The following is a 27,910-nucleotide window of genomic DNA, read 5'->3' on the forward strand; positions in this document are numbered from 1 at the left end:
CAGCCTGGGGCTTCAGCTGCAGTTGACAGGTTGGTGAGAAGGATCAGTGCTGAGGAGTGTGTTGAACCATGTTTTCTAACTTCCCATGGTCCATGTGTGCATAATCATGTGCTAAACTCTACATTAGGTCATATACTAAAACCAGACACTGTCACCAAGATGGCAGTATTGGCTCTAACCTTGTAATTTTTTTAAAAATCTATATTGCTATCATTTTTGTTACAAATTACTTTACTAATATTGATTTTAATTTTGTTTTATTATTGTTCATCCTACTTTTATTGTTATTATTATTTGTTCTACTTTTATTTAATATTATTTATTTACCTTTTTGTTTCCTTTGGTACCCACTGAAATAAAGAAACTGCCTACTTATCTGGGATGTCCCTTTGGCTCAAATAGCTGCTGTGCATGTATCTATAGGTGCCACGTGTGGTAGCTGCCTCTGCGTGTGCCTGCCCATGGCAGCTCTGCCCTCTACAAGGTCTCAGTGAAAGCACTTGGTGATGCCTGGGAAATCATCTCACCAAGGCGGTGCTGAGAGGCAGAAATACAGCGGGGTTTAGCCCAGCAGCTCAGTCTCTGCAGGGCCTTGTCTTCCTCCGAGGTGACTCGGAAGTCCTGTACTGCTGGCGATCCAGCGCCTGCATTCACCATCTGACGTTGTCCAGTCCCTGTCAAAACCCTAACACTCTTCATCAGAGTCCCTATACCTTTTCCGTGGGGGTTGCAGTCCGCTCCCATAACCAGCTCCTGGTCTCCAATCAACGTGAAATCCTTTCTCATTTCTTGTCTTAAATTACCCTGTTGCTGCTTGCAGGAGTTGTTAAACAGCTCTCCTGTTCCAGATGTGCCAGCATGGCAGGGCTTGGGTGATAGTTATCAAACATAATGGAGGACTGAAGGAATGGTGGAAACGTGAGATTATATTATTATAGTACATACTATGTATCCCTTAGTGTGCTCAGCAGCTCAGCATGTGCGGTTCCCAGTGACTGATGTGGCAAATGTTAATTCAACAGCACCCAGAGAGGCAGTTGCCTTGTGGAGGTGAGGTGCTGGAAGGGATGTATGTAATTCTGGGTCTCGGATGGATTTGGTATGCTCATGACATCTGCCTGATGCTCAGGACCTTGTCCTGACAAATCTAATCCAAGTGCTTTATTGGAGACAGCTGTCATGGTGGATTTTAAGATGACTCTTCCAAATTGCTCTTACCAATTTGTCCACCTCGTTGACATCACCTTTAAGTGTCCTTCTGCCACCCCGTCCAGCAGCTCCCTCCTTGCTGGAGGGGATGGATTAATTTATTTCATCTCAGCCACGCTCCAGCTTGGAGCCTTGTTTTCTGACAGGCCATGTAAGGTAAGTGCAGCCTGGCTGTGGCACGGGGTGTGTGATGGCTCGTGTTTGGTACTGTCGTGGTTTAACCCCAGCCGGCAACTAAGCACCACGCAGCTGCTCGCTTACTCCCACCCTGTCCCAGCAGGATGGGGGAGAGAATCGGAAGGGTAAAAGTGAGAAAATGCGTGGGTTGAGTTAAGAACAGTTTAATAAATGAAATTAAGTAAAATAAAATAAAATAATAATAATAATGATAATAAAAATGGTAATGAAAAGGAAAATAACAACAACAACAACAAAATAAAACCCAAGAAAGACAAGTGTTGCAAATGAAAATAGTTGCTCACCACCCTCTGACCGATGCCCAGCCTGTCCCCAAGCAGCAGTCCCCCGGCCAGCTTTCCCCCTAGTTTATATACTGAGCATGACATCATATGGTAAGGGATATCCCTTTGGTCAGTTGGGGTCAGCTGTCCCGGCTGTGTCCCCTCCCAACATCTTGTGCACCCCCAGCCTACTCGCTGGTGGGGTGGGGTGAGGAGCAGAAAAGGCCTTGACTCTGTGTAAGCACTGCTCAGCAGTAACTAAAACATCCCTGTGTATCCAGACTGTTTTCAGCACAAATCCAAAACACGGCCCCATACCAGCTACTATGAAGAAAATTATCTCTATCCCAGCCAAAACCAGCACAGGTACAATCATTGCCCACTTGTGGGAGGCACATGGATTATCAAGGGAGCATCTCAAACAACAGGGTACTGCTGTGGTAGTACCTGCAAGAGGTATTTTTTGAGGCATGTGAGCCTTCCTGGTGTTGCAGGCTCCTAGGCATGGAAAACAGACTCGTTCCCCTAGATCTCAGTGGAAATGAAGCCAAAACTGTTGTTTTTTGACTGGACTCTGTGTCTTGGAGCAGTGCCAAATAGGTGATGCTTTTTTTCTTCCATCAGGTGAGGTACCAAGTGTGTGGCCACAGGATGGGCTTCCCTGGTGACATGAAGATGCAACTACAGAGAGTTCTTTCTGGCAGAGACTTTTAGCAAATGGCACCACTTAGACCGTCATATTGCACCGTGTTACCCAGCTGTGGTACAACGCTGGGGTCCCACCAGTGGTCAGTACTAGTGTGGTCTATAAGACTGGGACAGTGAAGCTGGTTGAGAGGGAGACTTGGATGAGCATCTGCAGTTGAAGAGCTCTTAACCATTCACTATAACCTGCCTGAATTGGAGTGGATTTTCCACAGCAATAATAGACTTGATATAAAAATATCCTCATCAGAGTCCAGCTCTTTGCTCTGAAGATGGTGACGGTAAAAAAATCAGTGAAAATATTTAGAGAAAAATAAAATGTTTTTCAGTTGCCAACAGCCCCAGAGATGGTTGACAGTTTGGAAACTATTTTTTCCATGCACTGAGGCAGAGACCAGCACCAGCACAGAAACTTTCAACCTGAACAGTGTAAACACAGCTACTGCAAGTGTTGTAAAATCACAGCTGTCCTACTCTCCTGGCAGGCAGTGCTGGGCCCATCTGCAATTATAAGATCGGTTTCTTGAGGCAGGAGTTAGCTCTTCATCTTGTGTTCGTGGGGAGCAAAATGAAGCCCTCATTTTGTGTATGTGAAGAAGAATAGATTGTAATCCTAAAACTAGCCTGAATCACCTATCTATGCACAAGAAGGATCAGGTTATAATATGTTTTCTTTTATGACAGAAAAGGTTTTCATTGCTGCCAGCTTCCAACTAACACACTATGCCTATTTGTGCGCATTGCTATTTCTAACACTTCTGAAACAAATAATTTGAAGAGAGCACAACCCATGATCTGTTTTCCTCCAGCAAAAGCTGCTTTTCCTGGCATCAAGAAATGGGAAAAATAATTTATTGACAACAGTCTGTGACATTTCTTCTTCCTTATCTCTTGAGGCCAAGTCTCCAGCTAGCAGGGTATTTCAGAAATAATCATAAAAGAAATATTAAAAAGAAGAAACCAAAACAGTTGCCCCGTTCCCATGGAAATGCATGGGAACAGTTCAAACAAGCACCTCTTCGCGATGCGGTCATGTGTTTGTCCTCGGACGGCGAGCGGAGATCAGGCATCTCATCCTCTCCGTTGTCTGCCTGGGATTTACCAGCATTGCAAATCAAATAAATCCCTTTTGCCTTGGAGGGTCTCTGCTTTTCTCTGGGCAGGGGAAGTGGAACAGAAATGTCATCTGAGACATAAATAAGTGGTTGGGACAACCTGCTGCTCTGCACTTTCCTCCTCCCTTCTTGGCTGGTCCATCCCTTCCTGGCTGGTCCATCCCTTCCCTTGTGAGCCCTGGCAGTTTGGTGCAAGGGTCCCTTTGTCCTCTTCCCAAGCCACCAGCAACCCCGTGGGAGCATCTCTGCCCATCAGACCCGCTCTTACCCTGAGAGAGGGTGAGAAAAAGATGAAGAAATTGGGCTGTGAAGGTTAAGAGAAACATGGCCAGCAGGTTGAGGGAGGTGATTCTCCCCCTCTACTCCGCTCTCTTGAGACCCCACCTGCAGTACTGCGTCCAGCTCGGGGGCCCCAGCATAAGAAAGACTTGGGCATCTGTTGGAGTGGGTCCAGAGGAGGGCCATGAAGATGATCAGAGGGCTGGAGCACCTCCCCTATGAGGACAGGCTGAGATAGTTGGGGTTGTTTATCCTGGAGAAGAGAAGGCTCCGGGGAGACCTTATAACAGCCTTCCAGTACTTGAAGGGGGCCTACAGGAAAGATGGGGAGGGACTCCTTATCAGGGAGTGTAGTGATGGGACAAGGGGTAATGGTTTTAAACTGAAAGAGGGTAGATTTAGATTAGATATAAGGAAGAAATTCTTTATGTGAGGGTGGTGAGACACTGGAACAGGTTGCCCAGAGAAGTTGGAAGTGTTCAAGGCCAGGTTGGACGGGGCTTTGAGCAACCTGGTCTAGTGGGAGGTGTCCCTGCCCATGGCAGGGGGGCTGGAACTAGATGATCTTTAAGGTCCCTTCCAACCCAAACCATTCTATGATACTATGATTCTATGAATAACCTGAAATACTTTTCAATCAGGCTGCTGCTCACCTCTTAATCTACAAATTCACAAGACAACCCAGAAGCTCCCTCGCTGGTCTGCGGGAAGCTAATGAAATGCCTCTGATGCCATTTTTCTGCCCGACATCTCATATCCACGGAGGAAATTTGCCTTACTGAGCAAACAGCAGTTTAAAGACCTGTTGCCAGCTGCGGGTCCAGGGCTGCCAGGGAGGCTGAGCGCAGAGAGGAAAATCCTGAGCCTGTGGGCTCCAGCACTGACTCAGCTGAGCAAAGCCCTGGCAGAAGCAAACATTTCCTTTGGAGCCTGTGCGATGTGTGCAGGGTGGGGGGAAGACAGCAGATGACAGAGCAGACGCTTATAAACTGCAGAGACAGGATTTGACTGAGTCCTGTAAAAATTACCGTTTGGGTTATGGCCTATCTGCTAAAGTAAACAGAACAGAATAGGAAAAAAGAAGTGTCAAAAATCCTCTCTGCTCTCCAAAGAGCATGTCTACTCTGCACGGAAACACCGAGAAAAAGCAACAGTTTTCCAGCCCCTGCTTGTATGGGGAGCACTGGGAGAGCTGCTGGGGGAGATGCTGCAGGTGGTGGCTTACCTGCCCAAGTGTTCGTCATCCTCTGTGCATGGCCACAGCAAAGGGATTCTGTCCCCATGGTTCCTATCATGAAGGATTCCCCGGTTTGCCTCCTGTCAGGCAGCCTGGGCATATCAGAAGTGCCAGATCATGGCAGTCCCCAGGAAAGACCTGGCTTCTGTGTGGGAACTGTGCAAAGACTTTCAATAGTCGGAGGCTGCCGAAAGAGCTCTTGATGCTGAGGAGCAGAGGAGACCTCTCTGGGCTTTGCTCCAGCCAAGAGTACATCTGTCCCATCCCTTTTGTTCAGCTAGGTGTGTTCCTGTCTCAATGAGTGATCCAAATTTTGGTACCTAATGCAGACGACTCTGATTCACCCTCTGCAAGGAGCTACATCTCTCACTGATGTGCTGGCATCTCCTCTCCCTGCCCCATTTGGGCAGTCAGTGATTTTAGAAACTGGAGCAGGGACCTGAAGTCCCTGAATTTTCTTATGCAGACCTGCCATTGAACTGCCATACGAATTAAGCGATTTACATGTGTCTTGGTGTCTTTGCTTGACTTTGAGTGGAAGGGGATCATGCAAAACCTTGCTTAAAGCATTTTAAGCATTTTAAGGACTTGATGTAGTCAATGGAAAGGTGAAGTGTTTTGTTGTAGTTGTTCCCAGACTGTCATCTATGGGCTACACTTTGGCAGCTGGTGGCCCTGCAAAACCATATGGTTTTGGATTTCCTTTTGACTGCCTTCCTTGCAGAAAAAATCCCAAGAGTCTGCAAGAGCAATTAGAAATGGAGAAAAGGAGCCAGGCCACTTCATGTGCTCTGGACACTGACAGCAATGGGTTGAGCTCACCTCTGCTCTTCACCATGCTGCCAAGTTGCCACTGGAAGGCAATGCCTCCAGGTCAGCTGCAAGCTTGCCTGGGTTGCTCCCACCACAGAAGTGATCACTTGTTCACTGCTGTTCATGCTGGTGCTTTACTTGGAGCTAGAGCTGGAGCTATGCATCTCCTGGACATCTGCTGATACAAAACACACGTATGATAAAGGCTGTCTCTCCCACAGGAGTCATTGCCAAGGGCTGCAGGTGAGCTGGGGAAAGCAAATACATACATGGACATGAAGGACTTGACCTGGCCTTTTGTGAGCTCTACCAGCCAATTCCAGATCTCCTGAGACACCAGGGAGACAGTCAGGGCCAAAGTTGGTGGGGATTGGGCCAAACACACTCAAGTACAAAATGCCTCATAGCATTTCTGATGCAGTCTGACCTATTGACTAAGAAGAGAAGGATACGCTAATAATCCCTCTCCAGCACCAACCAACACACTAGCAGGGTCCTCTTAAAGTCAGCCCAGTGTTTGAAGAGCAATGTGAGGGGAGATGGTGCTTGTACACAGAGATGTGTCCCTAGCTTGACCAGGCAGAGTACACAGGGTGGGCTAACGTTAGCAGAGCAGATCCCACCCACGGGAAGGGTAATGGCAGGGTGCTGTTGGGGACATGGCAGCAGCTGAGAAGTGATTAAATCTGTGAGCTGCTGCAATGCAAATTCCAGCTGCAAAACCCTCAGAGAACTTCTTTGGTGGAAAGGAGGAAGGAGTTCATTTGAAGCAGAACCGATCCTCCCAACACTGGCCCTAGCCACTTTCCTCCTTCTGCTTGCAAGGCTTGTCTACCCTGATATGTGTGATGGGGTGCTTTTGACTTCATTGTGTTCACTGAGGTGGCCAGATTCTGGGTGGCTTGCTCTGCTGTATGTTAGGAGGGCAGGATGCTGATAAATTTGACTTTCAGAGGGTACAGTCAGCAATCACCTGTCTGACACTCAGAAAGATTCATATTTGTAGGAAACTTTCCACTCAGTTCCCACCTAGTCTTAGATCTAGGTAATTGCAAGCAGAACTGCAGCTCCTACACACTTTATTTCCCAAAAAAATGTGGCAAGACAAAATCCACTCTGGACCCTGGTACCAAGGGGTTTGGAGGGTTCAAGGGGCATGCTGACATGGATGGCTGCAGACCAGCCCGATGGATCCAACTGCCTTCCTTGGCTGGCCAGATTAGTCAAGTGGCACGGAAGATACATATCCACATGCCTGAGCTAATACATGGTTTTCTGGTATTATTTGTGGGCTGGTTTGTGGGCACAGCACCAGCTGAGCCCAAAGCACTGTCCAGCCCGTGGTTAGAGGATTTTCCTCAATCTCCAGTAGACTTGCACTGCTAACACAGCACCTTGGGTCTATTCTCACTAAAGCTACTGATTTTTCTCTTTTTCAAGCTTTGAAATCATAGCCATGCCTGGTGTTTGGACACTTGTCCAGAGAAGCAAGAGGTTTTGGTGAGCTTGGAGGGAGTGGGTTGAATGCTCTGGCTTTTGCCCAGTCCCTGCATTGCGCTGCCTGCAGCGTCCCACACCTCCCTGCACCTTCCCCTGGCACTCACCACCCACCACTCCTCTGCGGGGCTGTTCTTTAAGCAAACCAATACCTCCTCTCGCCTCACTAAAATGTCACTGACACAATCAAGTCCTCACCAGTGGGGGCCTTTGGGCTCCCTTATGCAGACCCTTGATGGACAGTGCATAGCAAATGGCTCTCCCTTTTCCAGGAGTCCCATCCAGGTACTGGTGGCCACCTCCACAAGACCAATTCTGGCCCTATGAGTGCTCCATCTCCAGTGTCTCTCCTGCAGCTACTCCTCATCTCCTTTCTGAGCTTATTGAAGCACCCTCATCCTTATGGCACCTCCCTGCGTGCACAGACCATAGCCTCCTCCAGCATATGCCCCAGCCCCAGGGCACTGTGGAGGCTTCCTGGAGCTGGAGATACAATAAAAATCTGCTTTTATCTGTTCCGGCATGGGTTGTCTGTGCTGCTATCATTGGCGGCTCAACTGTCCAGTTGGGATGAAGACCCAAGACAAGCTCAGGGATGTTCGATAAGGGCATTCGCTGTGGTTTTAGCCATGAATCACTGTGAAGGCTTTGCTGAGCTTGTGTGCATTGCAAAACCAGAACATTTCAAAGGCTTCTTGCTGATTTTTGTTGGGGTAGGGGGGTATAAGGATGCAAAGGGACTTCTGCCAAATTTTGTCATGACTCCAAAGTGGGAGTTTGCAAAAGAAAATGTCACTTCACTGATTATATTTTAACATTGCAAAACAATTACTTGCCACCACCACCTTGTTCTGAGAAATGGCTCCTTGCTAGTGGAAAACTTCAGTAAAAAGAAAAAAAATATTCATAGGCAAATAACCAGAGGGGGAGATGCCATTGCACACAATTAACTTTTAACCAAAGCAGCAAGCAATTGCTAAGACGCCCTCATCAGAAGAAACCATCAGGCACCTAAAGGAGTGGTGTGATGCCACCAAGTCCATCTAATGGAAAACCAACCAACTCATAGAATCATAGAATCATTTAGGTTGGAAAAGACCTTTAAGATCATTGAGTCCAAACACAAACCTAACACTGCCAAGTCCACCACTAAACCATGTCTCTAAGTGCCACATCTACACATATTTCAAATACCTCCAGGGATGGTGACTCAACTACTTCCCTGGGCAGCCTGTTCCAATGCTTCATAACCCTTTTGGTGAAGAAATAGTTCCTAATATCCAGTCTAAACCTCCCCTGGTGCAACTTGAGGCCGTTTCCTCTTGTCCTATTGGTTGTTACTTGGGAGAAGAGACCAACACCCACCTCTTTGCAACCCCCTTTCAGGTAATTGTAGAGAGCGATAAGGTCTCCCCTCAGCCTCCTCTTCTGCAGACTGAACAACCCCAGTTCCCTCAGCCGCTCCTCATCAGACTTGTGCTCCAGACCCCTCACCAGCTTCGTCGCCCTTCTCTGGACACGCTCCAGCACCTCAATGTCCTTCTTGTAGTGAGGGGCCCAAAACTGAACACAGTACTCGAGGTGCGGCCTCACCAGCGCCAAGAACAGGGGCACGATCACCTCCCTGCTCCTGCTGGCCACACCATTTCTGATACAAGCCAGGATGCCGTTGGCCTTCTTGGCCACCTGGGCACACTGCTGGCTCATCTTCAGCCGGGTGTCAATCAACACCCCCAGGTCCTTTTCTGCCGGGCAGCTTTCCAGCCACTCATCCCCAAGCCTGTAGCGTTGCATGGGGTTGTTGTGACCCAAGTGCAGGCCCCGGCACTTGGCCTTGTTGAACCTCATCCAATTGGCCTGGGCCCATCGATCCAGCCTGTCCAGATCCCTCTGCAGAGCCTTCCTACCCTCCAGCAGATCAACACTCCTGCCCAACTTGGTGTTGTCTGCACCAGATCTTGACCCACCAAAAGATGATTCCTCAGAAAGACAGCATCGCTTCTGCCTCACTACATCCGTGTTGTGCCTGCTTCCCCAGGCATTAGCTCCGATGCCACCTGGGAAATCCCTGTTGGGATGACTTGGCCTGGTTTCCCACACAGCCGATGCAACTGGAGCCAACAAGCCCTCCCAGCAGTGCCACGTATGCTGGGACGTGCTGTCCTGCTCGCTGTGTTTGTTTTAGGGGATTAGGAACATGCCTAAACCCAAGCACATGTTGGAAATGATGTTTCACACACAAAGCAGTCTGGTTTGGAGGGAAATAGCAACATTTCTGTGATTAAATGAAAATAATTAGGGTTAAATGTGGAGGAAAATGAAATTTCCTTGCAATTACTTGGATTTATTGTTAGAAAGAATGACATACCTTGTCAGTTTTATCTGCTCTCCACTGTTTTCCCTTCATGTTTTTTCTCCTACTTGTAGAAATTAATTTGGGCTCTTTTGCCTCATTAATGAGAGATTACCTAGCTTGGCAAGACATTTTGTGTATTAGAAATGGGCTTTAGTGATACAGCTCTGAACCACTGATGGGCCAAAAACCCCTTATGCTAAGACCCAGACAGAGTAACATGGCTATTTCCCTGAATTGTTGTTCAAACATATGGAAGTCATTCTCTTCTCAATGGTTTTGGTGTTAAGGAGCAAAGAAAGCTGCTAACATCGTCTGTTCTACATAAATCCTCCTTTACTACATGGTTCTTCCCGAGCTACCCATGTAGGGTTGTTAAATCAGGATGGTGCTTGGGATTTAAGAGAAAATAATTCAGCTTATTTGATGCACTTTGCTCTATAAGCATCCACTTTCAAAAAACCCAGAAAATCCTATCGTAAAGTCTAAGGACAGAAGGTGCTTTTTGGGTGCATATCAGCATCTGAAGTATCCACTTCAGCTCTGGAGAGACACACAAACCTTGCAAAAGTTTAACCAGTGACTGAAATAGCACAACAGAGATATGTGGTGGTTGTGAAAAGAAGAGAATCCCAAGATTTCCCCTCTCCTGTTTCCCTCTGTCATTCTCCTCCCTCTTCTCTTCTCCAGCCCAAAGTCCTGGAAAATATGGTTGCTTGGCATATAAAGCTGCTCTCTTTTTTGGAGTTTCCTTGTTGCCTCTCACTATACATTTCCTATTAGACACTTTTTTTGAGATGGGGAATAACTGCACACTGCATCCCAGAAGTGGGCATACCTCATCCTTAGCAGTGTAACGATGGTCTCTAGCCAGCCCTTTCCTAACAATTTCTACCAATTCACCTACCTCTTTGATTGAAGCTAAGTGTTGAGCCAATGTTTTCATAGAATGATATGGTATAACCTCTCTATCATCATGATACTAGATTGATCCAATTGATTGCCTAATTGACCACTAATTGTATACAATGATATTAGCTGGCTGATGCCAGCTCAAAGCATCTCATTTCATGTGAAAAGATAGGACTGTTTCTCTTTTCCCCCATTAATATCTTTTTACATTACCTACATTGCATTTCATTTATTTTTATTGTCAGTCACTCACTCAGCATCACTCAGCTAAGTGTACTCTCTGTTACTGTTCATACCCATTTGCTCTCTGCCCTTGTGATTTGTTACTATTAATTTTGCTCCTTCACTTCTTCATGTCATCCTCTGGAACCATCAGGAAAGACTGATTTGGCCATGAGAGCATCCCTAAATTCCTCCACGGTGAACACAGATGCCGAAAAGCTCCTCCTTGCCTCCTGTTCTGGCTTCATCTGTTCTGGGAACCCCTAGCACTGGCCCTGCAGACATTCTGGCAGCCTTCAAGCTCCTGATGAGTTTGCAAAAGCAAATGTTACTAATTTGTAAAGCATCTTTGAACTTCTCACGGGGGGCTGCCACATTTGGTGGTGTTTCTAACCAATTGCTTTCCTCATTTGAACACTTCTGCTTTCTTTTTTTTTTTTTACTTTTTTTTTTCCCCCAGGATGCTTTTTGGGTTTCTATACATCCCTTGCCAACCCATCGAGCTATGCCAACCTCCTCTGCACTTCTGCACCCCAGTCTCTCCCACGTAGCTCTTCAAGAGGAACATACTCAATCATGCCTTTTGCATTAATTTGGAAAATGGCATGAAATTTTGCCCTTTTTGTGGGTTTCCAGATTAGCTGGTCCCTGAAATAGCTAGAGTGGGTCTAAAAATTAGTGTCTGTGTCAGGACCTATGTGATGTATACCAACTTGGATGGACGTAACCCAAATTCCGCTTCACACTTGTGTTTCCTGCCCGTACAGCCTCCCTAGTTGCTCTCTGGATATTGTCACCAGCAGGGACAGGCAGTTAATGGTGACACTTTAATAGTATTTTTACTTGGCCTTGGCATCCCCTGTTCCTTGTTGAGAGGGTTAACTTGTGATCTGATCTGACTGCTAGTCCTTATCTCTGGAAATGATGCAAAACCAAGCAGGCATGAAAGGAAAAACGATCACAAGGAAACAACCTTTTTTGGTTTTATACCCAGAGGGGACATTTTGGGTTGCATTTGGATTTTGCATTTGGGTTGGGGTTTTCTTTGCAAAGTAACAAAATTCTCTCAAAACCGACAAGGAGAACAAAATGGTTTACTTTTTTTTTAAGCTAGAGAAAGGGGGAAATAGGAAGAAAATTCCAATCTTTTCATCAAGAGACAAAAATATCAGCAAAAAGAGGAAGTTATTCAACACTGTGTTTGGAAAATCTGTAAGAATAGCAAAGATGTAGCTATATTAACTATACTTTCTCAGCTTTATACAAACATTTATAAAACATGAATGAATAACAGGGGGAATATTTTTGTTAACAAAAAATGAAAACACAAGCTTTTAATACCTATACCAGGAAAAACAGTTCATTTATTTAAACAGCAGTTTAGAAATGAGAAACAAACACCAAAAAATTAGTTACTTTCCTATGGATTTAAGTTTTGGAGTTGAAATCTCTTGATGGCTTCTAGGGAAGCCTTAGGGCTGTAGTAATTCTCAGGAAACAGCATTGCTGACTACAGCACAAAACAACTCAAATTGTGCTGATTCGGTAGGCAAAGCCTTTGAAATCGGTGGAGCTTGTGGAGGAGTCAGAATCTTAAGTAATGCCAATATTATTTCAAGAGGGGGGAGGAAGGTAATTAAACTCGGCAGCATCCTAGAAGCCAACACAGGGCTTAACTTTTGAATTCAGCTTGGACTGAAGCTCATGGCTGATAGCTGATAGGAGCTTTTCCTAGCGCAGGGATAGTTAAAGCGTGGTCCGGCGGGGCTGTAGCCTGGATATACTCTAACTTTGAGTAGACCTGCATGGAGACTGCATGGAGACCATGCAGTGATCTGTTAAAGTGTCGAGAGTTAGGAGCGGAGCGGTGGTTTGCACACCGATATTTCTGTGGGCCTCACCTCTATGTTAAAGATCACCTGAATCGGTCCACCTTGTACAAATCGGGTTTAGCCCTGGCAGATTGTCAGTGTTTCCCAGGGCTGGGCAAGGGCTGGCTGCCCCTGTTGAAAAGCATGAAGCATATCTGCACCTGGGTCTCCTCATGCTTGGAGTAAGAAAAACTATTTTGAGAATGGAAGAAAAACACAAAAACTCTTCTTCTACCTTTTTCTCCTTATGGTGCCTTGTTATGAAGGAAGGCTGGTTGAGTACCGAGACCCAAGACATGCTCTGGTACATTAACACAGCTGAAAACATTATCAGCCATGGATACTGATGGCTTAACCTATGCTGCTTGAGCAGAATCAGTTTGTAAATGTCTAACAAAGGACATGATGGACTTCTTTTTAATGAGAAAACCAAGAAATGGGATTTACTTCATATTTTAAGAAATTAGACTATATCAAATGTGTAATAAAAATATTTTCTATAGGATTTTAAAATATATACATATATAAACTACCTTAATTTTTAATGCCCTGTTGATATTGATGTGGTCTCTACAGTATCTAAGTGTAATTAAGTGAGGCTGCCCAGCAACCTCCATTATGCCTCAAACAGTGATTACAAAACTTGAAGCTTTGTCCACACTGTAAATTAAACCTGTGTGAAAATGGGATCTGAAATTGTCCTCCAGGCCTGATCCAGCACCCACTAATAGTCAGGCTAAGTCCACTCCTGACTGCGGGAGCTGGATTAGGTCGTAGACACAGTCCCAAAATGATGCGGTTTCCAACCCTGTTGGCTGGGCAATGCTGGAGGCACCTGAGGAAGTTACTGTGACCCTTGAGGCACTTCTTGGTAAAATAAAAAATATTACATATTTTATTTAGAATATTTAGGGATATTTAGAAACAGTCTTAAGACAATCTGAGCGCATCTATACTTCATTTTGAAGAGGGGCCCAAATTGACTATGTGTCCCGGACATAGCCTTTGCCTAGACAGTGGTCGTAGACTTTAGTAAAGCTTAAGGGAGATTGAGGGCTTGGCGGTGATGATGGAGCAACGCGCATTCATGCCTGCATCCTTTCTACAGCATCCATCTCCACATATCCTCCCCCCGACCTTGCTTGCCCAGCCCATGTGGAGGAGGTAAGTTAGCACCAGATCCTTCCAAGAAGAGCTCCTGCATCAAGTGCCTGCAGTGGCCCATGGGGCTGAACTGGCACTTTCATCGAAGACAACGTAAAACTGGTGATGGAGTTGGGGGGGATGAGGGCTGAGAAGCACAGATTACAGTCTGGTCCTATGTCCACCTAGGACAGCAAGGACATGGCTTTGGGCTGTGCCTCCAACACCCAGCCAAACACGGTTTGCATTCCTGTTTAATCTAGCACTGTGTCTAAAGCAAGTTCAGATTCATTTTCCATGCAAAGTTTGAAGCACAATGTAGACAAGGTGTGAGGGCCAGATCCTGATCTAACGCAGGCAAAATTCGCCATTATCATTGGCCTGAGCACTTACCCTTGCATTATACTTTAAGGTAGGTAGCATGGGAGTTCTCCTGCTTCAAAGAGTTAATATAGGGTATTTGACCACCTGCAGAGGAAAGTTTCTCGCTGAGCTTTCGGTTCATCTGCTCCATGTGCCTGGTGTTTTTCCTGGCTTGCCGGAGAGACCTCTTGACTTTCTTCACCCGATCTCGCAGCTGCTTGTTGCGCTTCTCCAGCGTTGCCACCTTCTGCTGCAGCTTCTTCACTCTGTCCTCCTCCTCAAACAGGGCTTTCTGGACCGAGGAGCACATGAGCTGAGGGGACAGCAGAAACAAAATAGGAACAGGTGAACTTTACACAAAAAATTATTAAAGCAATTCAGGTTTGCAAATTTATTTAATTGCAAAGCAATTAAATAAATTCAGGTGTTCCTTGAAATGCCTCACAGCTCTTCAAAAGTAGAATGCTTTTTCTGGAAGTTCTATTTTTTTTTTAATACCTTTTTTAGCAAAATCCTCTCTTTGTCTTCTGTATTCAGATAAGACCCCAAATTGTAGATCTTAACGATACTAATGATTCACAATTACTTTTATGAACTGTTTTGACAGACCTGTCCAGCCCACTGAGGCTACATTGAATTTATGGAGGAATACTGCCCTATTTCTAATATGAAACTGGAGTTCAGGCCAAGGGGTGTCACTATTCATAGAATCATAGAATCTCTCAAATTGGAAGGGACCCATAAGGATCATCGAGTCCACCTCCCTGCTCCTCGCAGGACTACCTAAAACTAAACCATATGACTAAGAGCATTGTCCAGATGCTCCTTGAGCTCTGACAGGCTTGGTGCCGCGACCACTTCCCTGGGGAGCCTGTTCCCATGACCAACCACTCTCTCAGTGAAGAACCTTTTCTTAATGTCCAATCTGACCTTCCCCTGATACAGCTTCATTCCATTCCCTTGTGTCCTATCATTTCCTGTTGGAAAACACTAGATTTGATTCAGCTTAGCAGTCCTTCACAGACTCCAGATTTTGACGTGAGCCTGCCCTTTGCTCTTCATGTCAATATGTGAATTAAGGACAGAACCTGCAAAACGCAGAACTGGTTGAGTTTGCCTTTTCAAGAACTGAGTTGCCTTAAATAATTCATTATATGTATTTCTTTCAGATGAAACCCTAAAGGATAAAATCCCAGCAGTTTCTAGAAGCATTCAAGATCCCACAACTTTAACAGAAGTGATTTTTTTTGGGTCATTGGCTGAAAACTGTCGATCCCATTCTACCCACTACCAACTTACTGCAATATTGTCCCCAGTAGGGACATCAAGCTCTTGATGTCCACTCATGCCTGTGGCTTAGATAGGCAAAAAAAAAGGAGCCAGCTTCAAAGGTGCTGCACCCAAGGCATCACTAGAAGAGCAGCTCACAGGGCTGCTTCAAATCCCCTGGGTTGGATGATGGTCCAAATGTAAAACATCTGTTGGACAATTGTTCTTCCTCTACTACCTCATCCTAGGATGACCCAGAGGTCTATCTCATCTCAGCGATATGTGATTGCCATGTCTACGGTCTCCCATTTCTGCCTTGCTTCCTGTTTGTAGGTGCAGCAATAGGAATGGGATGAGAAACACCAGCTACAAAGGCTTCAGTGCAAAGGAGTTGTGCTCCTGATGCACAGCGTTATGTGGGACAGGATTCAGCTGCCTTCTCTTAAGCAGCTAAAAGTGAGCTCCTCTCTTTTGGTTTCCCTGCAATGTCTGCAGGGAGAGACACCCTTTGAGAGGGCAATCTCCACCTCCTAGGGCAGTGGGAGGAATCACCCTCTGAATACAACTCTCTCGTTTCACTCGCTACAAAGGCATCAAGTACCACGTTTTCTACCTGGACAACATTTTCCAAGCAGAAAAAGAGGAGGTGCCTGGGGCTCAAGGACAGCCCCACCATAAAATTTCTGGTTTAGAGGAGCCACCATGGAAACCTATTTCTGCCCAGGGTGATGTCCCTCCTTTTTTTTTACTACAAAAAGCATCCTGAGATACTTTATTGTGCAAGTGGGACTTTCGGCTAACTGCTGCACTGGTGTGCTGTGAGGAAAGGCAGTGTCTTCTGCTGGATTTATCTCCTATACACATGTAGACTTTTTTCCAAGCACTCCTGGAGCCTGGATGGGCTTTCTCTGGCAGAACATTTGGAACAGACAGGGAATCTAAATAAACAAGTAAATCCTCACTGTGATGATGAAGGATTACATGTTTCTTTCCATCTTACTTTGTAGTATTTTCAACAACTGAAAGCGAGGGAGGGAGCCTGCTCTGATGATTAATGTTTCATCTGCTTTGGAAACCCCCAGCAGCTGGTCAGTCAACACAAACACAGCAACTGCTTTCAGTCCCCATAAGCTCTTGTTTCTTGTGCGAAAGCACTGCAGGGCTTTGCTAAAAGGCAAATGCTTGCCCCAACCATCCTCTCACTAGGGTTCTTTTATAAACGCATGCTAGGGAGACTGGGAGCTCACAGATAGAGGGCCAGAAATTGCACTGAAGAGGAGGGAATTTGGTTTTGATCACAGCTCATTCCAAGTGCTATTTGAAAACAGCCAGCACCTCTTGGCTTTTGTGTTTGCCAAACCCTTGCAAAACTTCAAGCAGAACACTTCTTGAATTTAAATCCCTGCAAAGGAGAGCACTGAGTTAGGAGAAGATGTTTGTTGGGAAGACAGGAGGTGGAAACTCTACTTCATGAGGGATTTCTTGCATTTTCCATTGATGCAGTGATAGGCATGGCATATGACAGAGTCCAATGCAGAGGAGCAAACAATTCATGCAGCTGAAGTGTGAGGCTCTGTGAACCCAATCGTGTCTCATCTGCCTGGACTGGCTGGTGTGGGAATGGTAATGTCTGATGGCAGAGATCAGGGGTAGCATGAGCCTCATCGCAGAGGCACTCCCAATTCTTTTGAGGTTGGTCCTCTGTCAGCAGAGGTAGTCCAGCTCTACAGGGCCACTCAGAAACTTCTCAAACACCATCAAAAAGCTAGCCAGCTCATTTGCTTACACTGTTCCTCTTCCAGGTCCTGACTCTCCAGTCTGAAACCCGTGGTTTAGTGCTTAAATTATCTGGAGATATCCAGAGGGATCACTGGAATAACAGAGTTAGTTATAAAAACCTGAGGTACTGTCAGACATGCACAGCTTTGCTTACCAACAGGGCAGGCCATAGGAAGAGCCCAGCTTGATAATTGGACGCCTGCCTGCAATCGCAGGACTACCAGCTGAAGAATAAACTCTTTTCTCCTTCTGCATGGGGAAAAATAACAAGGTGGGGTTCTCACATTCTCAACAGCTGGTTACAAACGGCATTCTTCATAGAGCTCTGCAGTGGGGATGGTGTTTTAATGTGAGTGCTGCTCTACCTTTGCTGTTACTGCTAGGGCTGCGGTTCACACGGGTGCGACCAAGTTATTTTTAAACTGTGCTGAGAGCTGTGTAACTGCGACAGCTAGGAGCTCAGCACAGCCTTTATAACTAACCCAGCTGCTGAACAAATAGGTGAGAAGTTAACCAGCCCTTGGTCCATGTTGCTACTTGAATACTTCTTGTTTACAGCCAGATGAGATATCCCTGCATTGCGCAGTCATTCCTATGGAGCATATCTACAGACAGGAATCTCACACCCCATTTTGTCTGGTCTCATGCATCCATAAATGTGCACACTTTGCACTTGATGACTGTCAAGATCAGCCCTTAGTCCAAAGGCATTGCTAAAGGCTACAGAGAACTGGATTTTGTTTCTGGGAATGTGCTCCCATTCCCCACCACAGCTTGCCATGTCAGGTACACTAGAGAAGGTACGGGTTTTTTTATGCAATATTTAAGGGATAATGAAATCTCCGTTCAGCAAGGTAAGTCACTGAGGACCCAGTTCCACTTGGTGCCACCGAAGGAAAGGACAGGAAAGGATGGATAGCTGACAACTCCTATTCCCACAAGGTATCAACAGCATACAGTTAAGCAACAGCTCTGAAATGCTGCACTTAGCACGGCATACATGCCCACAGACCTGAGAAATGGAGAAAAGGACCAGGAAATGGCTCCTGAGAAAAACTTATGGGTTACGTTTCTAGGTTTCCTTCAAAAGTTACATTGTCTAGTAACCCACAGTTCAGAAGAGTTGTTTGTTCTGGAGATCTCTGCCTGCATGTCTTCTTGTTCCACAGTTTTTTAGCAAGGTATCCTCAGCAGTGATTAAGCTCGAGTCCAGAGCAGTACCAGGACATGTAACAAGAAAGGTAGCACAACAAGAACCATACAGCTCCTTAGGATTTATCCCAGACAGCCTACAGCTGTGAAACTACACATTAAATATATTTGAGTATTTGTCAGGAACATCCAGTCACAAATATGTCCGGTTTTAAGTTTCACCACATCTAGATGATTTACAAAATCTGTCCATCTGCCAAACAAAGCAGCACTGTAACAAATCAATCTGATTTTCTGAGCGTCACATTACAGGCATGCGAGTCCTTTACCAAACACCTTGAATTACCTGTATGTATGTTTGTCTGATTGACAGCCACACACCCCTGCCTTCTATAAGCTTTATTAGAATGGGACAGTGGCTAGGAAATGCCCCATGGATAAAGGTGCACCGGTAGTGTTCATCCACCACAAATTGTCCATAAATGGCTGAAGTTAGCATTACAGAGTTCAAGTCAGTCAAAACCCAGCAGTGGCACCCAGATCTTGCCCTTCATTTAGCAAAGGGAGAGAAGTTGAGTACTAGCTAGCTCCTCATGCATGCTCCCTATGGGCAGCACAGCTAAAGAGCACTGGAGCCCCAATACTTAGAAGTCTTTTCATTTCAGGTCTCCTAAAAATATCTTTCGCATCAGACAGTATTTTTGGACATTTAGATAGCGGGTGTCATCAGGCAAGATGATTGTAGGAATGTCTTTAAATGTGTGACAGTAAGACCTGACCTCTGCATGGACATGATGTGTTTTTAGAAGAACTGGACATGGGTCACTTTGGTTTCTTGCCCTCAAATCTTCCTCCTGACTTGCACTCCTAACTGGAGCAGTGTCTAGCTGGGATACTCCCTCAGCATCCCAGACGCAACATCGCCCCACCACAACCTCCTGGGAGTGTCCGGTGGAAGAAATGAGAGCGTCTCACTCTGGAAATGCATCCCAAGCACCGCAGATTGGGAAGAACAGCTCCTGCTCTGCTGCGGAGCCTCCTCTGCACTGCACCCCAGTGAGCTCACCACATCCCTGCACCACTCTCCTCTCGCCCTTCCCTACTATAAATCTGCTCCACAGAAAAGTTAAAAACTGTCCATTTGCTGCACATTGACTTGCTGCTCTGTGTTTTACTGCTGTTCAAGTTATATAAAACATCTTAAAACAAAACCTTATGCAGCATGAAATGTGTACCTCCAGCTCTATTGGTCTCAGCACAGCAATAATTCATGCACTCTCTCTCAAGGGGCTCAGGAGCCAAACATAGCTGTTTATTTTTCTTTAACTCCACCAGGATTTATTTCCCCAACCCCTTCTGTGCTCTTAGCAAGAGGAAAAGCTCTGTGCCCTGGGGAAGCTGATATGGACACCATACAGCCTCATGCAGACAATCTTCTCCTGGCCAGGGAGGTCCCCTTTGAGCCCTGCCTTGCCATGGCCACATTTCAGACTCTGAGCATCACTTTCTCTTTTTTTTCAGCCCCTTTGGGCAGGCTACGTGGGAGCGAGTATGTTGGATGGAAAGATGGACGGTGCAGCAAAGGCTAGCAGGAGGGGTCTGGCAGTGGAGGGTATTGGGTTTGGGATGGAGTGACTTAACCTCCAGTTACTGGGACTTTTCAGCCAAGACTAACACTCCTGCTGAAGTGTGGAAAAGCCCCTGTCAGCACTGTTAAACCGTCGCGTTAGGTGAAGTGGTGGGGGCATGGCAGTGCTGGATTAAACCACCTCTGCTTGCTGCAAGACTGCACCTTTCAGAGGTACCAAATCAGGGTCCTGAGGGCAGAACCAGCATCACCGGCATTAATGGGGATGAGCTGGGATTTCACCCTAGGATTTCATATGAATCACCAAGATACATAAGACCTGGATGGAGAAAGAAATGATTGTGACTGTTCTTATAAGGATAACTCTTACTGAATGCTAGGTCAGCATTTGCCATGAGAGGTGTAAGGCTTGTGGCACAAGTCTCCAGTTCATTCAAAATATTAGAGATAGGGACTTCACTGGGGTATGGAGCACTGCCTGCAGGGAGCCTCTGCCAGGCTACACCCACCCCGAGGTGTCTCGGCACTGTGAATGTGCTTTTCTTCCCCATTTCACTGGTCACTAAAAGCAGATTTGCACTTTAAACTCCTAAGACACAGTCAGTGACAGCAAGTCATCTCACCTTTCCCAACTGTCATCGGAGAGGAATGGACACGTTCAAGGGGAGACTTCTTGTCCACCTTAGACACCTACCTTGGGTGTCTTTTGGAGACCCCTCTCCATTGCCTAGATAACTAGCTCAGACTGAGATGGATCCCACCCTGAGTCCCCAAAATGGCAGCTGACATCACTGACTACCTGAGGAAGGCTGCAAGAGCAGCATACGGATAGTGTTCTGGGAGTTTGGAGAACCTTGCCCTGGAAACAGATCCAAATCCATGTCCACAGGCAATCGGGAGTCTTTAAAAACAGCCCTGTTTGTTCCAATCTCCATCAAACCACCGCTTGGTGGAAAACCACCTGAAGAACCATTGGAGGGCCTGCCAGGGCCAGCTTTTGGATGGCGTCTTGGCAGGTGTCTTGGGTGATACTTGGCCCTGATGTGTCCCTGAGTGGCTGAGAAGGGCCCATGTACCTGGAAAATGTGAACAGTGTTTACAAGCTGTGACGTAAGGCCCGAGTGCCAGCAGCTCCACCGAGACACTGACTCAGCACAGAGGATGGTCTACTTACCAGGAAGAGTGTTTTTCACACGGAAAAACACTTGCAACCTATTCTTTTTCTTCTGGTCTTTTTTTAAATAATGATCTTAAGCTGAACAACAGATTTTTTAAAGAAGACACTTGCCTGTGATTAAGTACTTTGAAAAACCAGACCTTCCTCTCTGGCAAGGTGTCTGAATTGCTGGTGGCTCTCATCTGCAGTGGGCGTTGTAGGCATCCATTTCAAAACCCTACCCTTTGCCTTTGAACTCACAGCCCTTGCACCCCTGTCCCCAGACTGGGGGTGGTTTTAGAGGACACAGGGGGATTAGGAGGCACTTGAGGGCTAGTGAAAAGACTCTCAACCCTGGAGGAACCTGGAGAGAGGTCCCTGGCCCCAACACAAAGTGTAGATTATGTCCTGGGGCATTGCTTTCCCTAGACACTTTGAGCCCTGAAGCCTGAGACGCTGCTGAGGGGGAGGATGCAAAGATACCAGGTGACAGTCACAGCTGGTCCTCTCTGCCAAGATTGGGGATGGAGGTGGAAATATGTCTCCACGGTATTTGGATTGGTCACTGCCAGTACCCAGGAAAGGATCAACACCTTATTCCCTATACTTGCAAAGGAAAAAAGGCAACAGTTTAAGGAGAAGAGAAACCACACTAATCAAGAAGACAGGAAAGGAAAAAAAAGGTGCAGGGTACGAGCCAGGCTGCCTACCACAGGCACCTCACTTGTGCCAAGTGAGCAGATAAGTCAGTCCCGACAGTAAATCCCTCAATTCCCTGCCCAGGCAGGAGGAGACAGAAGGTCTCCAGGAAGAGAAAAATAAATCAAGATGGCAGGACCTCACTCTGGGGCATCTCCAAGTCCCTTTCCTCTCCTCACTGACCACGCAGGCAGTGCAGCGTGGGCAAGGGAGGCACACCAAGAGCCAGCCAGCTGCTTTTCCCAGTCGCTCCAAGGCGGAGGGGCTCCGTTCTTGCTTTGTTTCCTTTGAAAACGTTCCTCCGAGCAATTCACCCAAGATGCCACAGGAATGCAGTGGTGGATCTGGGAGGGGAACAGCAGCAAAGCCTCACGTCTAAGTGGTTTAGCAGGAGCAGCCGTCCTCCTCCTAGCCTGGCTGCAGCCACTGAGTGTTGGTCTCAGTGGTCAGCCCCACCAGCCCCATACCTTGTGCTTTCCACTTCTCCAGGAGCTTCCCAGCCTTTGGCACTGCTCCCAGCTCGACACTGGGCAATGCACACCCGCTGAGCCAGGTCAGGGTTGGGGGGAAGCGGAGGCTCTTACAGTCATCCCAGGGGTTTAGCCCCCAGGGACAGGTGGTACCACCCTGCCAGCCTCTTTGCTGAGACCCATGTCACCCATCTCTGACTCCCTCCATCAAAAATACTCAGGGTGGGCAGTGAAATAGCAAACCGTGAGGCGGCACACATCTCCATAGCGTGCAAAAGCAGAGACAGCAGCCAGGACACTACTCCTGGCTCTCCATCCCTATTACAGGGCACGTACAGAGCTCATTGCAAGGGCAGATAGCTCACAGACTTTGTAACACAGCTATTTGCCCAATATAAATTGCAAATGCAACCCAAGGCAATGCAGCATCTGCTCTGGTTCCTTCTAGGTACCATGCATGGGTGATAGATACTCCTGATACACCTCTGTCCTGCTCCCAGAGAGTACAAGGTGCAGGCATGGATCAAGCTGCTTACCTATAGATAAATGACACTGAATGTTAAAGTGCATTACCCAGCTCACCTACGCTAAGCTGAAAGGAAAATACTTTGAGTAAGGAAAAAAAAAATCTTTTCTCTGTTGCTAGAGGCAGTTTAGGTGCTGATAACAAACATGGTTTTAAATCTACCTTACAAGACAGGCTGCTTCATAGATTTCTGCATTTTGCTCTGCCTGAATGCTGAAAATGACTGAGTTACTGTGTTTCTTCTTTTTTTTTTTTTTTCATTTCTGTCTCAGAGCTAGGGTTGCAGTTTCAGCTGGGCTTCAAAAGCCTCTGTAAGAGGCTTTTTTTTCTATAACTTGTACAGAAACTTTCCATTTCCACATCTACCAAACTTTCCAAAACTTGTTATCCACTTTAATTTCCAACTCAGCTTTTTCCCACCTAGTATTATTATTACCACAGTAAAACTAATTAGGTCTGATATGCCTAAAACTACTTTGCCACTATACCTTACCTCAAGTGTATTGTTCTCCAACTGAAAGTTGCTGTGTGACCGCGTCTCCATCTAAACTTGTTTTACTTGGCTTGTATTTCAGTAGGATTAGGTCACCATTCCCCCACACAAACACAGAGCAAATTAATTAAATACCAAGGAAGGGATAAAACCAGCAAGACTCAGAAACAGAGTGTATTGTGTCCTTCCCTCTCACTGATGGGAATGCAGGGAAATGAGAAACTTCTGATCAGAGCAGCACGGCATCTTACGCTTTGCTCCTATTTATTGAAATGTCGGTGCTGATTTTTGAATGAGCTGACCTCTGTCTTGTGTTACAACAGCTCATAGAAACTTCATTTAATTTAATGGTTGTGCTAAATAGACAGCATGCACCCTATAGCAGGGCAGCAGTGAAGGAAGTATAATATATACAAATACACCATCCCCAGGTGCAGCTGAAGCCAAGAACCAGCATCAGCTGGTGAGGAAACTTATTTATCATTACCGATATTAATTTGCATGAGAACAATATTAGTTTAAACCAAGGTTATGCCTGGTTTGGGATGTTTAAGTATGGTTTACTTCAGTCCAATACATTACAACTCCTAGTTGTTCCCTGGGGGTCCTAACAGAGGTGATTGATGCTCCGGTGTGGCAGGTGCTGTATGGATGTCTGCAAGCTGGGCTTTAGATTAAACATAGCTGTTAGGGGTACAACAGAACAGGTGGGAGATGTGGGCTGTGGGAGGATGGGGTGCACAGGGAAACAGTGAAATGAGGTTGATTAAGAGCTTAATGAATTCAAAGCCTCCTGTGGGTAAGGCAATGCCAGACCTCTGTGTACCCCCCCGGCAGGTTCATTGCGCAAATGCTCAGTGCCCACGTCCTCTCTGCCGAGAAAAGAAGGGAAGGACTGGGAACAGTAAATATATAATAAAATATATTTTATATATAATATGCAAAAACCTTTGCTTCTCTGTCACCTCTAAGTCAAAATGGGGAAAGAAAGAAGCAGAGCAAATCCCAGCAGGCTGTGTACGAGTATTTGCAAATGGCCACAGTGTGACTGCAATGCATTAAATGCTGCCTCTCAAGAAAGCACAGAAACAGGGACTTTTACTGTAAGTGGAGTCCACGTCTTCTCCCCAGCAAATATATCATACCTAGGGGAAGTTTTATGCACAGGAGGAGAACCTGTGCTGAGAAAGGCAAATGTTTAAAGTTAATGTAATGTCTATAAAAGTCATGTTCCCCTATAAATCCCTCCACTCTGGACGTCTTGGCTTCATACTTCACATAAGCTGCTGCAGCTCAGCTGCCTTGACAAACGGATAGGATTTCCTTGGCTGCAGGCTCAGCTGGAAGCCCTGAATGTGCACTGCTGCTGTGCAAAGCTTCTGGATTTAGAGGAGCAAATGCAGGTGCCCCAGGGCAACCTGCCATCCTCCGGTGCCACTGGGACGCGGAGGTGTCCGCATCGCTCCTGAGCATCCGTAGGAACTGCTGGAGCTGTTTTACTTCATTTGTCAAGTCCCCTTGGGTGCAGGGAAGAGGAGGCAGTGAAAAGGATATACACAGACTGGGCTCGGTGGGTCCCTTGGGGTAGTTTTTGCACCACCCTACTTAATGTATCTAACCGAGATGCTGGGTAGGAAGCATTGGTTTTCTGGGCTCTCTTTACAGTCAATGGAGAGTCAGAAATTCCTCTGGAGGATGAGCAGGGAAGCAGGCACTAAAACAGAGCTGAGTAGTATGGAAATAACTCCGACACCATGCTTACACACACAGCTGGAGATGCCCCTGCCACGGCAGGAGCAGGACACGAGGGTCTAATGAAGCCTTTCACTGCAAGCAATAAGGGATCTGTGAAACCTTGAGCGAAATGACGGCAGTGGCATTGAAATCAGACTGGATGAAGCACAGGGGCTTGACAAAGGGCATCTGCATCTGCTCCCGAGCTGCTCTGCAGGCCCAGAGCAAAGAGGAGACCTCAGCGAGAAGCTGCTGTACCCCACGCAAGCAGCCTCAGGAGAGGTGACGGAGCCAGCGGTGACGAACAGGCACATGCACAGCAGAGGACCAGGCTCAGCCCTCATCCAAGCATGGAAATGCCACAGGTTGCCACAGCGGTGAAGTGGAAAAGCTAGAGTGAAGTTGAAGAAGCAAACACAAAGGGATGGAAAAACAAAACATCTGCGATCCACAGGCGCTCTCTGGCTAAAGTCAGCACGCCGAGAAAGGAACCGAGGAGGCAAAATGCCTGAGAGACTAATCAGCAGCTCTGAATAACAAGCTCCAAGCGCTAACATCTGGCTGACAGGAGCTCACTGCTACTCACAGATATCCCCGCCCCACCGGGCAGCTCAGAGCAGCCTGTCCACAACTCCGGCCGCTGCGTGGGCTGTAAATCCTGAAAGGGCCCTGGACCACCCTGAGTGCAATAAATGGGCAAAAGGCTACTCTGAGCATGGCAGGTTTTGGCAAATAACCAGTCTTCAAGGTGCAGAGACATGGTATTTAGGGGACCACCCTCCTGCTTGTCTGTGCTCGAATGGCCCTAAGCATTCAGGGCATTAATGTCTGTTTCCACAGCAGTCAAAAGCTGTTGTTTCCCTCTAGTACAATCCCTCAGATAGGGTCCTGTTCCTGAGCCAGTATTTCAATTCTCAGTAGAAATATAAGGTCATATCTGAAATTGAAAGTCATATTTAATGGCCCAACTCTCTCCCTGCTGCTTCGCAGTTCTTCAGATACATACAGAAGCAGCAGAAACTCCCATCACGTGTTGTGCAACTTACTGCCTTATACAGGGAAAAGCTTTTCACACAGGACTGGTTACAATGCCCGTGGAAAATAAGGTCTTAAGGTAAGCATGAGTCAGGTCTCCCCATACACACAAGCCTGGAGCCCTCTTTCCAGCCTGATTTCAGGAGAAGGAGGATTGCAGCCACAGCTACACTGGACAAAACACCCGCGGGGCTGACAGATGCCCTGTGGTGAACTCTTCCCTGCAAGCATCTAAATTATAGAGCACGCACTCCACTGCTGGTTCATGTTATGATGGTGCCTCTCAACTGTTTAATCCTAGGTTAACAATTGTGTTGCAGCGAGATAATTACATAGTAAGTGCCACACCACCGCAGAGTGAGCACATGGCAATACCTCTGAGCTACAGTACAATCATGTGCTACTTTGGTTTTTGGCTCTTTTGTGAATAACTGCCCTGTGGTCTGCAAAAACTTATAAAATCCTGCTGTCATGTGCACTTACCTGTAAAATCTGCTGTTATTCCTGGCCAAATACTTAGGGACAGGTAGCAAATATATCCCTGTAAGTCTGTGTTACCATTTGTTTATGTGTGTGCATATGAGGCCTTTAAGTCTGATTATGAAAGTAATTTTCTCTAACAGTCCAAAATTCTTCTATGGATATTCATTTTGCGTTTCTCACAGTTCTCTGACACAGAACTTATTTATATTTTCACCAGCTTTGTATTGCATCACTTTAGCAATAGCAAGAGCCAGGATCTGGACAGCCCCAAAGAGCAGATGATCTGAATTGCCCCCCACCCCTCTTGCAGTAGCAATCACAGTATCCACACCAGGCACCATCCATACAACCCCACAAGAATTCCCTAATATCACAGCAATAAAAAAAAAAAAGACAAAAAACCCCAAAACCCACTGTGAGGAAGCCAGGACCTGGGCTCCAGTCCCTTAACTAGGATGCTTTCCTTGTCTTTTGCCAACGGTAATTCTGGAAAAGCAAAATCGCAATTATTTTGAGCTGCGTTATCTGAACAGCTTGTACTTGTTAAGCAACACACGCACTTCACACCTAATCAAAGGGGGCAGATAAAACGAATGTCCTAATCAGAGGATAGGAACTGGATGTCTCCACTACAGAGAGGGCAATAATCAGTTAAGGGGAAAAGCAGCCCCAGTGAGAACTAGTTTCTCTGGGCTTCAATTCCCCATCTCCAAAAATGGCGATTACAGGACATCTGTGATTTACAGAGTTTTCTGAGCCATTATAGTCCAAACCAGAAAGGTCTATATTCAAAGTCTGGATAGTGTGGGGACAGGAGCAATAAGGGAGCCAGGATCTGAGTTGAGATACTTCACTTGCATGCAGAATGGTCTCATTGCTTCTCTGTGCAAATTCAGAGTATGAGCCCAGAAACCACATTTTTCCACGAATGGTGTGGCTAGACATTGCCTACCACTGCAGCCTTGTCTCCGGTAATCTGGAAACCCATTTTTCAGTAAGGATCCTGGATAAATTGCCCAGCACTGAAGCCCATGACTGATTGAGCTTTCAATAATTAGGGGTTTAGTCAATAAAAGTTTGTAATTTAAAAGCTTCATCTCTGAGTGTCACAGATCGAGGCATTTAAGTCCACATTATCCAAGAAGGGGAAAATCCTGGCTATGTGAATTCTTGGCTTAGACAGCTGAGCAACATCCATGGGATTTGGATGTGTGCTGCCTCACATTTATGACAAACAGTAGGAATTTTCAAAGCTGGGGGGATCACAGATCCCACTCAAAATCACTTTTGAAAATCTCCCCATGTGTCTAAATGATTTACCATATAGTTTATGTTTACTTTGAAAA

The 27,910-nt window shown here is 46.3% G+C and overlaps 1 protein-coding gene across 1 annotated transcript in view; it reads right to left on the reverse strand.

Annotated features, from left to right (window-relative positions):
- Positions 1-11,901: 11,901 nt before the first annotated feature.
- The window catches only part of CCDC3 (coiled-coil domain containing 3), a 43,874-nt gene continuing 27,865 nt past the window's right edge, over positions 11,902-27,910 (reverse strand). The window contains exon 3 of the mRNA XM_059816346.1: positions 11,902-14,493. Within this exon, the coding sequence (XP_059672329.1) occupies positions 14,218-14,493 (276 nt within the window). The 3' untranslated portion in view covers positions 11,902-14,217. The remainder of the gene's footprint in view (positions 14,494-27,910) is intronic.

Source organism: Gavia stellata, chromosome 4 (genome assembly GCF_030936135.1).
Source record: "Gavia stellata isolate bGavSte3 chromosome 4, bGavSte3.hap2, whole genome shotgun sequence".
NCBI lineage: Eukaryota > Metazoa > Chordata > Aves > Gaviiformes > Gaviidae > Gavia > Gavia stellata.